This window comes from Ooceraea biroi, chromosome 13, assembly GCF_003672135.1.
Source record: "Ooceraea biroi isolate clonal line C1 chromosome 13, Obir_v5.4, whole genome shotgun sequence".
In the NCBI taxonomy this organism is placed as follows: domain Eukaryota; kingdom Metazoa; phylum Arthropoda; class Insecta; order Hymenoptera; family Formicidae; genus Ooceraea; species Ooceraea biroi.
Window position 1 is genome coordinate 5663151 of NC_039518.1, and position 12989 is coordinate 5676139.

The 12989-nt window shown below is 42.0% G+C and overlaps 1 protein-coding gene across 1 annotated transcript; it reads right to left on the bottom strand.

Annotated features, from left to right (window-relative positions):
• Positions 1 to 3695: 3695 nt before the first annotated feature.
• On the bottom strand, positions 3696 to 4001 carry LOC113563174 (histone-lysine N-methyltransferase SETMAR-like; the record flags this gene model as incomplete). Its single annotated transcript, XM_026974479.1, has 1 exon — positions 3696 to 4001. A coding segment is annotated over one exon (306 nt), but the record flags the coding sequence as incomplete, so codon positions are not given.
• Between the last annotated feature and the right edge of the window lie 8988 nt (positions 4002 to 12989).

Genomic DNA, 12989 nt, shown 5'->3' on the forward strand with positions numbered 1-12989 from the left:
GAAATTACTGATTTAAATTAAAAATTGTTTTATTTTCATATTTTTTATACTTGTAATACGATTAAATTAGTGAAGAATATTTTTCGTCTTGTTATCAGAAATCCTTTCTGAGGGTGTATTATCATGCATTATACGTAACAACATTTTTATCTCTCTACATCGATAACGAAGAATTCTCGCGTGGGAAGAAGACATGTCATGACGTTCACAATTAATCATAAATTCACTCATTAACGCACCGTTTATGCAACAAGCCTCAACTATCCCAGAGACACGTCCGTATATACGTGGCTCTGTCAAAAAGCGACGAAACCGTACGAACGCGGTTGCAATCCGCTTCGCTGATGCAACCGATGGAACTCGCCCGCGCCGAGCAGCAAATGCGGCTCGCATACTCGCGCGGATGCGTACGTACACCCACAGAAAAGATTTCTGGACCTAGTGCTATTACTCTTTAATCTATCATAAAATAAGATCGCTATAGCGACAATCATATTTATTATTGAAAAGAAGCATATTTTAATCTTGAACAGAAAATTCGAAAATCTAGATTTAAATAATCTTGGTGCTATCTCATTAATTTTCTCAGAAGGATTTAGATACAAATTTGTAGCAATTCAAAATATTCTTGATTTAAGAATATTGTGAGATCTAAAAGACATCTTATTCTATTCTTGTAAGAGAATTTGTAGAATCTGCACAAAACGGCCAATATTTATGTTTTGCAATCGAAAATCGGGAGTGTTTCTGTTATTTACAATGAATAAGTGCAATATTCTACAAGAAATATTAAAAGGTATGGAAATGTCTTATCTCGAATCTTATTTCTCAAGTAAGTATATTGTATATACTTACTTACATTTCCATATCGTTTAATATTTCTTGTAGAGTATTGCACTTATTCATTGTAAATAACAGAACCACTTTCCCGATTTTCGATCGCAACACATAAATATTGGCCGTTTTATCCGAATAAAGGACGCAGAAGCGCCGAGTCGACGAGCGACTGTGAGAAAATGATGCGTCGACATCGACAAAGCCTACTAAAAAGTAGCGCTAATATCAAATTATTCTACATACAAGAATATATTGGGTCATTAAGTATGAAACTTTACAAATAGAACATAAACTTTTGCATTTTTTGGCACATGGACATGATTTATTTTCAATCGAAGTATGCGCCCATGTTATCTACACACTTCTTCCATTTTAGTGGTAGTTGGTCTATGCCTCTACTATAGAAGCCAGGAGTACGGGAATCGATGAAGTCGCGGAAGGCTGTTTCGACTGCCTGTTGAGAATTGAACAATTTTCCCACCAACAAGTTGTCCAAATTCCGGAAGAAGTGATAGTCGGTAGGTGATAGATCTGGTGAATATGGTGGATGACGGAGAGTTTCCAATTCCAACTCCCGTAGCTTTGCCACGGTCAGTCGTGCAGTGTGCGGTCGAGCATTATCATGCAACAGGATTGGCATTGACCGATTGACCAATTTCGGTTGTTTAATAGCAAGATGTTGCATCATTTCGTCCAGTTGCTTGCAATATACTTCAGCCGTTATCGATGTACCAGGTTTCATAAAGTTGTAGTAGATAACACCTGACCTGGACCACCAAACAGTCACCATAAGCTTCTTCTGTGTAATGTTGGGTTTCGCGTGATGTCTCGGTGGTTCATCAGCGTTCAACCACTGATGTGAGCGTTTACGATTGTCGTAGAGTATCCACTTTTCATCGCAGGTCACAATTCGATTCAAAAAAGATTCATTTTTGTGACGGGAAAGCAAAGAAAGTGAAGCCTCTAGACGTTGCGCCTGCTGCGCATCGGTCAATTCGTGCGGGACCCATTTGTCCAACTTCTTTATCTTACCAATTGCAGCTAAATGAACAATATGGTGGGTATGGAAACATTGAATATCGATGCCAATTCACGTGTACTTTGAGATGGATCGGACTCTACTACGGCTCTCAAGTGATCATTATCCACCTTCGTCTTTGGTCTTCCACGTGGCTCATTAGCGAGGCTGAAATCTCCATCTTTGAAGTTTTTGAACCAATTGCCCACCGTTGCTTTAGTAGTTGAACCTTCACCAAATACAGCGTTGATATTACGAGCTGTCTCCGACACTGTGGTTCCACGGCGGAACTCATATTCATAAATCACACGAATTTTGGACTTTTCCATAGTTCTATAAAAAAGAATCCACCAATAAAACTAATGAAGATATTTGAACAAACAAACATGACATTTGAAGAGCGAACATACATCTATCGCACTAACCTAACCTGATACTGACGTCTGGCGCCAAATTTGAGATAACAAATGTTAAAGATGGCGCTTTTACATTTGTAAAGTTTCATACTTAATGACCCAATATAAGCATAAATTTGTATATGTTACTCTTGTCTCAAGACAGTAGGACAATCTTATTTAATTCGAGAGAGAAGAATAGAAATTACTGATTTAAATTAAAAATTGTTTTATTTTCATATTGTTTATACTTGTAATACGATTAAATTAGTCAAGAATATTTTTCGTCTTGTTGTCAGAAATCCTTTCTGAGGGTGAACCTTCGCAGAGATGCCTCGGTGAGTGAATTCAAGCTTTATGTTTCTCGAATTTCTCGTTCTACCGCTCCCAGCTCATCTGGAAAGTCTTACCGAGCGGCAATTTTTCAACGGTGTAAATTGACGGTTAACACATCCGAGTTGTGCGATACCAGACCGAATTCGGCCACCTTATCCGACTTACTTTCCAGCGCTCAGCCTCGGGCCGATCATTACCCTCGCGCTAATGTACGGTCCCTTGATTTTAATGTCTCTGAGCTTGTGCGTGCTCGCGTTGAAAACTTTACGATTCTGCGTTTCCATCATGCTTTATGCGCGTTACGGTTGCGTCGTTGTCTTACCGGTTCGTTAGCGACAGGTTCCTCCAGCTGGCGTCTCCGCTGCGAGGAGAAAAGAGCGAGCTACCTCGCTCGCGAAACCATCGTCGCCGCATCTGCTTCTGTCTTGTCTTGTTGGTTAAGATCATAGTATATAACCGTTACTGTATGTAAGATCTCGGCGAATACTACCATTATTATTACTGCAAGCTGCACGCTGAATAATATTGGGTCGTCCGGAAAGTTCGTGCCGATTTTGAAGGAAAATTCAAAGGCAACATTTTTTTATGTCGATAAATATTTATTGACTTATGTATGCACCGTTTTGTTTCACAACCTTTGTCCATCTTTCACACAACTGGAAGATTCCATTCTCTCAGAACTTCTTAGGTTTCTCGGCGAAAAACTCCTCAAGGTGGTTTTTTATGTCGATCAAAGAGTTGAAGTTCTTGCCGCTAAGAGAATTTTGCACAGACCTAAATAAGTGAAAGTCTGAAGGTGCAATGTCTGGTGAATACGGTGGGTGAGGTGGCACATCCCAGCCAAACTCCAACAATTTTTGTCGGGTAGTCAAAGAAACATGAGGTCTGGCATTGTCCTGATGGAACACGACGCCCTTCCTATTAGCTAATTCTGGACGTTTTTCCTGAATCGCTGTCTTTAATTCGTCCGGTTGCGAGCAGTACTTATCTGCATTTATCGTTTGGTTGTGTGGTAGGAGCTCATAATATAGGATTCCTTTCCAATCCCACCAGACACAGAGCATGACTTTTTTTGGATGAAGGCCGGCTTTCGGAGTGGTTAATGCTGGTTCATTTCGCTTACCCCAGGATCTTTTTCGTTCTACATTGTTGTAAATGATCCATTTTTCGTCACCCGTCACTAATTGCTTCAAAAATGGTACGTTTTCGTTGCGCTTGTACAGCGAGTCGCAGATGGAAATGCGATCCATTAAATTTTTTTCGGCCAAATTATGCGGAACCCATACATCATAGCGACTTACGTAACCAAGCTTCACTACATGATCGTGGACAGTGGTTTTCGATATTTTCAGTACCTCTGCTAATTCACGTGTCGTGTAGCGCGGGTTATTCTCGATCAGTGTCTTGATTTGGTCATCATCAGTAGTAGAGGGTCTGCCCGAGCGTTCTTGGTCTTTAAGGTTAAAATCACCAGCTCTAAACTTAGCGAACCACTCACGTACGGTTCTTTCAGCTAAAGCGCCTTCTCCGTAAACAGAACATATCGAATTTGTTGCTTGTGAGGCATTTTTGCCTTTCCGGTAATAGAAAAGCATCAAGTGTCTAAAATGTTCTTTGTTTTCTTCCATCTTCAAAAGAGTACAAAACTGACACGAATCAATTTATCTGAAACAACTTGTTTCCTAAAGATGCGTTGAAATGTCACCTTTAAGCATATGTATATAAATCGTATGTTTTCAATAACATTGATATATTCAGACATGTTCCAACGCCATCTATTAAAAATCGGCACGAACTTTCCGGACGACCCAATATAATCAAGAGCGTGCGCGCTGATCGTCTTGTTGGCGATCTCGCGCGCAGTCCTGGTTCATAAATCAACCAATATTTTATAATCGAGGGGGCAAGGCTATTTAATATCTCGGGGAAACTTCGCAAACAGAGTTGGAGTTTACGCGATAACAGCAGCGGAGACATTTATTAACAGACGAGCTGAAGGTTTACATTTGAAAGAAGGCGCATTATGCGAACATTTCGCCCGTGCACCTGCCGCATCTCGGTTGCGAGAGCGAGCGCCGAGTTGCTTTATGATTTCGACTAGCCAGAATTTTCATTGCCGCGCTGCATCGTAAAACGGAGCACCGCGGGGTCTTCCTATATTAATTTACTGCCATTAATAACGGGTCGCGGCTTTCGGCCACCATCACGGTTTTAATACTCGCGCCGATTTTACGGCACGAGACGGAGCACGGAGCCCCGCGTCCCGAAAATATTCCAACGAAACAACGAACTCCGTTATATTTACGTGTTTTGGCTGTAACGCGCGCCTTTTTCTTCCTCTCGTGCACGCGGCCGCCTCCGGGGGGATTACGAGAGTCCTCATTTTGCAGCGCGCGCAGTTTCACGAGTATTTTATTCCTCGCGTCAATCTCGGCGAGTCACGTTTACCGCCGCGCGCGATTTCGCGCATTCTTATTTTTGCGGATGCAAGCAACGTGTGCGCACGTACTATCAATTATTACGTATCGAAGATCTCACTTCCATGCGGAATAAATTATCTTCCCGTTTCGAAAACACGACTAATTAAACGGCGATCAAATCGCTGGGACCGAAAATAACTAAACACTAAAAAAATAAATGGCGAAGGAAAAGAGAGAGAAAGTGGAAGAGAGCAGGGAGCAGTCTCGTCGTTACCGCGCCGTGACGTTTGACAATCGATCGACACATTCGTTTTTTTCGTCCGCAAGCAGAGTTACCGCACGCCACGATGGATGGAAGGTGCACACGTGTCGAAGAACCCGCGGCCACAATGTGCGTGTCCGGCCGGAGTGCGGAGGGGGCGACCCGGTCGTTACGACTTCACGCTGACTTTTGCACGCACAAACTTGCGGGGCCGCCACGAGCGTTCGTGCAAATGAAACGTGCAAGCGACCGCCACAAGTCGTGCGGCCGACGACGGGGCGGAGGCAGAGCCGGCAAAACGGAGCGAGCGGAGCTCGCCTCGAGCCGATCCAGTAAAATTGCGTAGGCAGATTACCCGAGTTGTTACCCTTGCCCATTACTCGCGCGGAGCACTCCGAGCGATTCGCCCGGCCGGCCAGAAATCAAGGCCCGATCGCGAGATTCCTCGGCTTTCACTCGGCCGATCCGCGCGCACGACGGTAATTCCTTTCAGATTGGTTTTCTCGTCGGGGATACACCGAATATTTTGTGATTATCGACGCCGGTGCCCCGTAATGAAACGTTTGTGCGATCGGACCGATTGCGAACGAGTTTGCGCTTGTACGGCGAAGGGGGCGGAAAAAAAGGTAGGAGGAAAACGCGAGGCGGAGGAATTCTTGTTACACGGATACAACCGGTTCGCCGTTTATTTTCCCCCATCGTGCGAGTACAGAGTGCGGGGCTACAATTCTGGGTCGCGATGAGAGAAATTCTTCCGGGGCACCCTCCCTCTAACCGCCTGCGCGAGTCTGCTTTGATGCAACGCTCGATCCCCGTTGCAACTGAACGCGCGTTTTCCCGAAAACCGATCGGTAAACGCGCGCTTTCTCCCAACAGGTGGTCCCACTTTTCGAAGCGCGCGAGCTCCGCGTCGAGGAGACTGAATCGTGGGAGACCTTTATCCTTTGTGATCCCAGTGAGGCGGCAGATCCTGCGGGATTAACCGAGAGCGGATCGCAGCCTGAGATCCGAGTGCTGACGCCGGGCACGCGCTCCACGCTGCGAAATAACGGTACCGGACATCGGACCATCCGTCCGGGATTTTTAAATCTCTCTTTCTCCTTCTGGTTTCCCTCTCTCTCTTTCTACCGGCTGGACCACGCGCGCCGTATGGCGATCAGCAAGATCAGGCAGGGGAGGAATTCGGTCGCGCTCCCTCGCAACGGATTGTCACACGCAGGTGGACGCTGCCGGCGCACAGTGGGAGAAAAGGCTCTGTTTCTGGACAAAAATCTACCGACAGTCCAATTTTCAACCGGTTTGAAAAATTTTTTTTTAATTTACTCGTTGTGAGTTCCTCTACAACTTATTACTGCTAATTTTTCAAGATAAAGCTGAAATTCAAAATGGCGCATCCATTATGGATATCTCCCGTGATGGTGAATATATTACCTATATTATCTACGTATATACAGATTTTAAATACAGGGTGGCCCATTTTAATTTATACAGTCGATTTTTTAAAAAACTAAAAGAGATACGAAAAAATGTTTCAGATAGACATGTCACGATTTCGAGGGGGACATAAGATGATGCCATTGGTTTGACCTTGAATAGTCGTTTGAAGGTCACGCGAAGATCACCTTCAATTTCTTAAATTGAAACCCCAACTTTTTATTGCAAATTCTTATTCTCCATCGAAAAGTAACTTTTGTCTGAAACATTTTTCCGAAAAATGTCATCTTATGTCCTTAAAATGTCCTCAAAACTCATCTTGAAGATAATTTTAAGGACATAAGATGACATTTTTCGGAAAAATGTTTCAGACAAAAGTTGCATGTTTTCTCGCGTAGAATCCGAATCCGTAATAAAAAATACCATGTCTCATTAAAAAAACAATTTCAGAATTCTAACTTCCGGTCTGAAATTTTTTTTTAATGAGACATGGTATTTTTTATTACGGATTCGAATTCTACGCGAGAAAACATGCAACTTTTGTCTGAAACATTTTTCCGAAAAATGTCATCTTATGTCCTTAAAATGATCTTCAAGATGAGTTTTGAGGACATTTTAAGGACATAAGATGACATTTTTCGGAAAAATGTTTCAGACAAAAGTTACTTACTTTTCGATGGAGAATAAGAATCTGCAATAAAAAGTTGGGGTTTCAATTAAGAAATTGAAGGTGATCTTCGCGTGACCTTCAAACGACTATTCAAGGTCAAACCAATGGTATCATCTTATGTCCCCCTCGAAATCGTGACATGTCTGTCTGAAACATTTTTTCGTATCTCTTTTAGTTTTTAAAAAAATCGATTGTATAAATTAAAATGGGCCACCCTGTATATAAAATTAAAAAAACAAAACCACAAAAAGCATAAAAAGATAGATAAGAATCCTTTTACACACACACGCGCGCGCGCGCGCACATATCCATTTTTACATATCTTGTGGTAAAAGGGAGTAAGTATTGCGTTATTAATAAAATACTTTAATAAAGTAAAATTCAGTCACTCGTTAAAAATTGAAATATAGATTACGGATTTGTAATTAGCGATCCCAGAAACTTAGATATCAATTTCTGTGCAGATTACTGAATAATGAAAAATTTCATTTTTCTTAACTGCCATATCGAATGTTATTCTGAATTTAAACAATTTGATCTCAGATTCGCATTTAGTGACTCTAAAAATCTGTATATACCTAGATAATATAGGTAATATATTCACCATCACGGGAGTTTAATATGTTTGACCACCATAATGGATGCGCCATTTTGAATTTCAGCTTTATCTTGAAAAATTAGCAGTAATACGTTATAGAGGAACTCATAACGAGTAAGTTAAAAAAAATTTTTCAAATCGGTTGAAAATTGGACTGTCGGTAGATTTTTGTCCAGAAACAGAGCCTTTTCTCCCACCGTGCGGCGTGGCGCCACTGAAGAAGTAGCGCAGCGCTCAATTGCAGCGAATTCGCGGAAGGAGAGCCCGCACCATCTCGGGAAGATTTCGAAAATCAAGGAAATCGCCTTAGACACAGGCGTATTTCTTGAGCGGATCTACCGAGGAGACGTCGAGCACGCGGCATTGTTCGTTGTCTTCCCTCTGGAGCGTATTTTCTTCTTCTGTTAGGCGTAGTTTCTTCTTTTTCGATGATTCTTCTGAAAATCATGAGGAGAGACGAAGATTACGGAAAGATTTATACAGCAGGATTGCATGTACGGTGTGCACAAGGAGAAGAGTTTAACTGTACGTCACGGCAACGACGTTGCAAATTCGTGCAGCGAACGGTTCGCGTCGTTAAAGTTCTTAACTCATTCGTCGCCGATAAAGTTTTATGATAAGTACTTCGTCAATAAAGTACTTTGCCACCTATTTTATACGTAGATAATAAAACTTAACGGAGAGTTTACGGTCTCATTAAGTTATACTACCGAATAAATAATCTCTGTTTGAGATTTTTGTGTTTGCGTGGTGGCTCGACGGCGAACCAAGGAACAGGTTGCCCGCCTCGTAATGCCCCGCGGCGAAAATTTCGCTTAATTTACGAGAAATCGCGTGTTTTCCTTTTTAATTAGCGGGCTTACGTAAGCGTCAATGCGTATCGCTCCCGATAATTAAACATAATTGCCGAATTACCCGCGCCAGCTGATTTAAGGGACACGTGCTTAATTACAGGCAGCGGTATCGCTTTGCGCTACATCAAAATTCCTGCATTTATTCGTTGTCGCGTAAACGTTCAAACCGAGAAGCCTTTTTCGAAAAGGCTTTAAACCGCAGTTTTCGATTTTGCAACGCGCAAACATCTCTCGTGCTCCTCGAAGCGACGTATTCTGGGCTCTCGACATTCTTACTCGAAGAGATTAGTGTGCGTTTCGAAAACTTTGACCAGTCGTGGCTCGATAAATCTTGACCGCATTGTGGGATCCGCCTGCCAACGCGACCGGCTATGCATCCTGACGGGCGCAATTATCCAAGGACAAACGAGGAAGACGGCAGGTGATCCTCGGTCGAAGAAGGTATTAGCAGATACCGCGATTTCGTCGGGTCGGCCTGGCAAAAACCTAAACTAGCAAATGCCTAGGATCCTAAGACGCCGGCCTGAGCCCATTCGCCGGTCTCGTCCGCGCCATTTTCGGGCAGGTGAAACGGAATATCGCGAAATGCGAGAGGAGAAAAAGGATTTGGCTATTCGTAGTCGTCGGACCGAGACGAATCTCGCGGCGAGGAGGCTCTAGCGAGACTCCCGTCCAGACCGCATGGCCAGATCGATGCACTTTTTTGGCGTTTGATACGTTTAAATAGGAGGATGTGAGGCGACGTGTTGGAAACATCGAACGTTTAGCTGCATCCTCGTGGGGATCGGCGATCGTGGCTGCGAACGACGAGCGCAACGAAAAACCGGTAATAATCCACGTTCGGCAAAGCAACGTTTGACAGACGGCGAGAGATGTCGCCGTTCATTTCGTGCCCGCATCTCAGTGTCATCAAAGCGTCGCGCTTGAAATGCGCGCCAAGTACATACAGGGTGTCCCATGGGAAGTTGCTGAAACTAATCAGCTGTCATTTTTAAACGTATGCAGTTATTGAAAAAACAAAAATTGCCTTGGAAAGAGGAAAGTCTGCAGTTTTTAATGGGTATAAATAAATTTCAGCAAAATGTTTGTATATCAGTTTATTTTATTAATGAAAAATATGCTAATAATCAAGTAAGCTAATGATAAATATTTTCAAAGTGTGCACCATCTGAATTTGTACAAAAATTAATTCTTTTACGAAAACTTGTGAAAACTTTTTCTAACATGTCGTCTTTAATGTTGCTGACGACCTTTTTAATAGCTACTACTAAATCTGACACTGTTTCTGGATTTCCGGCATAACAATGGTCCTTAATGTATCCCCAAAGAAAGAAGTCACATGGATTTAAATCCGGCGAGTACGGTGGCCATTCTAGCCCCCCCTGGGCAAATTTCGGGTATCCCAGACCGATGACTCGATTGCCATAAACTTTATCGATTGTTTCGAAGACCTCCTGGGTTCGATGTGGTGTCGCTCCATCCTGCATGAAATGAAATCCTCTAACTAGGCCTCTTTTTTTACATGAGGGAAGAATTGTGTTTCGAGAAGCTGCTTGTAACTTTCACCAGTGACTGTTGATTCGAAGAATTGCAGATAAATTCCTTTTACCGAGATCGCAGCCCATGCTGTTATTTTTTGTCGATGTAAAGGTTTAGCCAAGGAAACGTTGGGATTTTCCGACCCCAAAAATCTATAATTTTGTTTATTAACATAACCATTTAGCCAGAAATGTGCTTCGTCCGTGTAAATTATCAATTTTGCATCAAGTTCTCCATCTTCAAGCATTCCATTTATCGTCTTGCAGAATTCCACACGTTTCGTCATAGCGCGTTTGGTTAGTAATTGATGCGATGTTATTTTATAGGGATACATTTTCAGGAAATGTTTTAAAATCCTGTGTAACGTTGTTTTGGATATTTCAAGAGCTTGGGCAGCTTTCCGAATGGAAGAATTTGGATTCTCTTCAAAATACTTCTTAATATCTTCAATGTTTTCTTCTGCAGCTACAGACACAGAAGGACCTGGCAGATCATGTCTACGGTCTTGGATAGTTCCATACTGCATAAAATTATCGATAATTCTGATAAAAATAACACAAAACATTATTTTAATGCAGATTTATTGCCAAAAAATGGAGTGACGTAACGCATACGTTTAAAGAAATAATAAATTTTAACCTTTTCAGCGTGTTTTCGCTCTTAACTTTATGTGTTCCGTATTTAGTACGAAACCCCCTGTAAGCGTTGCTATAAACTTTTCCTCTGGAAAAGAAGCACTCGACGAGATAAATCTTTTCTTCCGTCGTCAGATTACTCATTTTGACGCGCACGGACTTGCATCTACCACAACCAGAATAAAACTGCGGACACTCAGATGAACGACCGTTAACCGTAAGACCCTTTCTGAAGTCATGGAGGGGAGAACAAATCGTTTACTTTCAGCAACTTCCCATGGGACACCCTGTACATATAATTACGCTTGATGAACGTCTACAGACAAGTTGCGTTCGTGCAGAAGCCGTCTTGGTCGTGGCGAACGAAGTGTGAAATATTACCGTCTCTCGCGTAAATATCATCGGAAATATCAGTCGCGCTGCCGGACTGAACCGATAACCGCTTCGCTTTATCAGCACGCTTTACTGCTTGCCACCCACAGAAAAGATTTCTGGACTTAATGCTATTACTCTTTAATCTATCATAAAATAAGATCGCTATAGCGACAATCATATTTATTATTGAAAAGAAGCATATTTTAATCTTGAATAGAAAATTCGAAAATCTAGATTTAAATAATCTTGGTGCTATTCATTAATTTTCTCAGAAGGATTTAAATACAAATTTCTAGCAAGTTCAAAATATTCTTGATTTAAGAATATTGTGAGATCTAAAAGACATCTTATTCTATTCTTCTAAGAGAATTTGTAGAATCTGCACAAAACGGCCAATATTTATGTGTTGCAATCGAAAATCGGGAAAGTCTTTCTGTTATTTACAATGAATAAGTGCAATACTCTACAAGAAATATTAAAAGGTATGGAAATGTCTTATCTCGAATCTTATTTCTCAAGTAAGTATATTGTACATACTTACTTACATTTCCATATCGTTTAATATTTCTTGTAGAGTATTGCACTTATTCATTGTAAATTTTTTCCGATTTTCGATTGCAACACATAAATATTGGCCGTTTTATCGGAATAAAGGACGCAGAAGCGCCGAGTCGACGAGCGACTGTGAGAAAATGATGCGTCGACATCGACAAAGCCTACTATAAAGTGGCGCTAATATCAAAGTATTCTACATACAAGAATATATTGGGTCATTAAGTATGAAACTTTACAAATAGAACATAAACTTTTGCATTTGTTGGCACATGGACATGATTTATTTTCAATCGAAGTATGCGCCCATGTTATCTACACACTTCTGCCATTTTAGTGGTAGTTGGTCTATGCCTCTACTATAGAAGCCAGGAGTACGGGAATCGATGAAGTCGCGGAAGGCTGTTTCGACTGCCTGTTGAGAATTGAAGAATTTTCCCACCAAGAAGTTCTCCAAATTCCGGAAGAAGTGATAGTCGGTAGGTGATAGATCTGGTGAATATGGTGGATGACGGAGAGTTTCCAATTCCAACTCCCGTAGCTTTGCCACGGTCAGTCGTGCAGTGTGCGGTCGAGCATTATCATGCAACAGGATTGGCATTGACCGATTGACCAATTTCGGTTGTTTAATAGCAAGTTGTTGCATCATTTCGTCCAGTTGCTTGCAATATACTTCAGCCGTTATCGATGTACGAGGTTTCATAAAGTTGTAGTAGATAACACCTGACCTGGACCACCAAACAGTCACCATAAGCTTCTTCTGTGTAATGTTGGGTTTCGCGTGATGTCTCGGTGGTTCATCAGCGTTCAACCACTGATGTGAGCGTTTACGATTGTCGTAGAGTATCCACTTTTCATCGCAGGTCACAATTCGATTAAAAAAAGATTCAGTTTTGTGACGGGAAAGCAAAGAAAGGGAAGCCTCTAGACGTTGCGCCTGCTGCGCATCGGTCAATTCGTGCGGGACCCATTTGTCCAACTTCTTTATCTTACCAATTGCAGCTAAATGAACAATATGGTGGGTATGGAAACATTGAATATCGATGCCAATTCACGTGTACTTT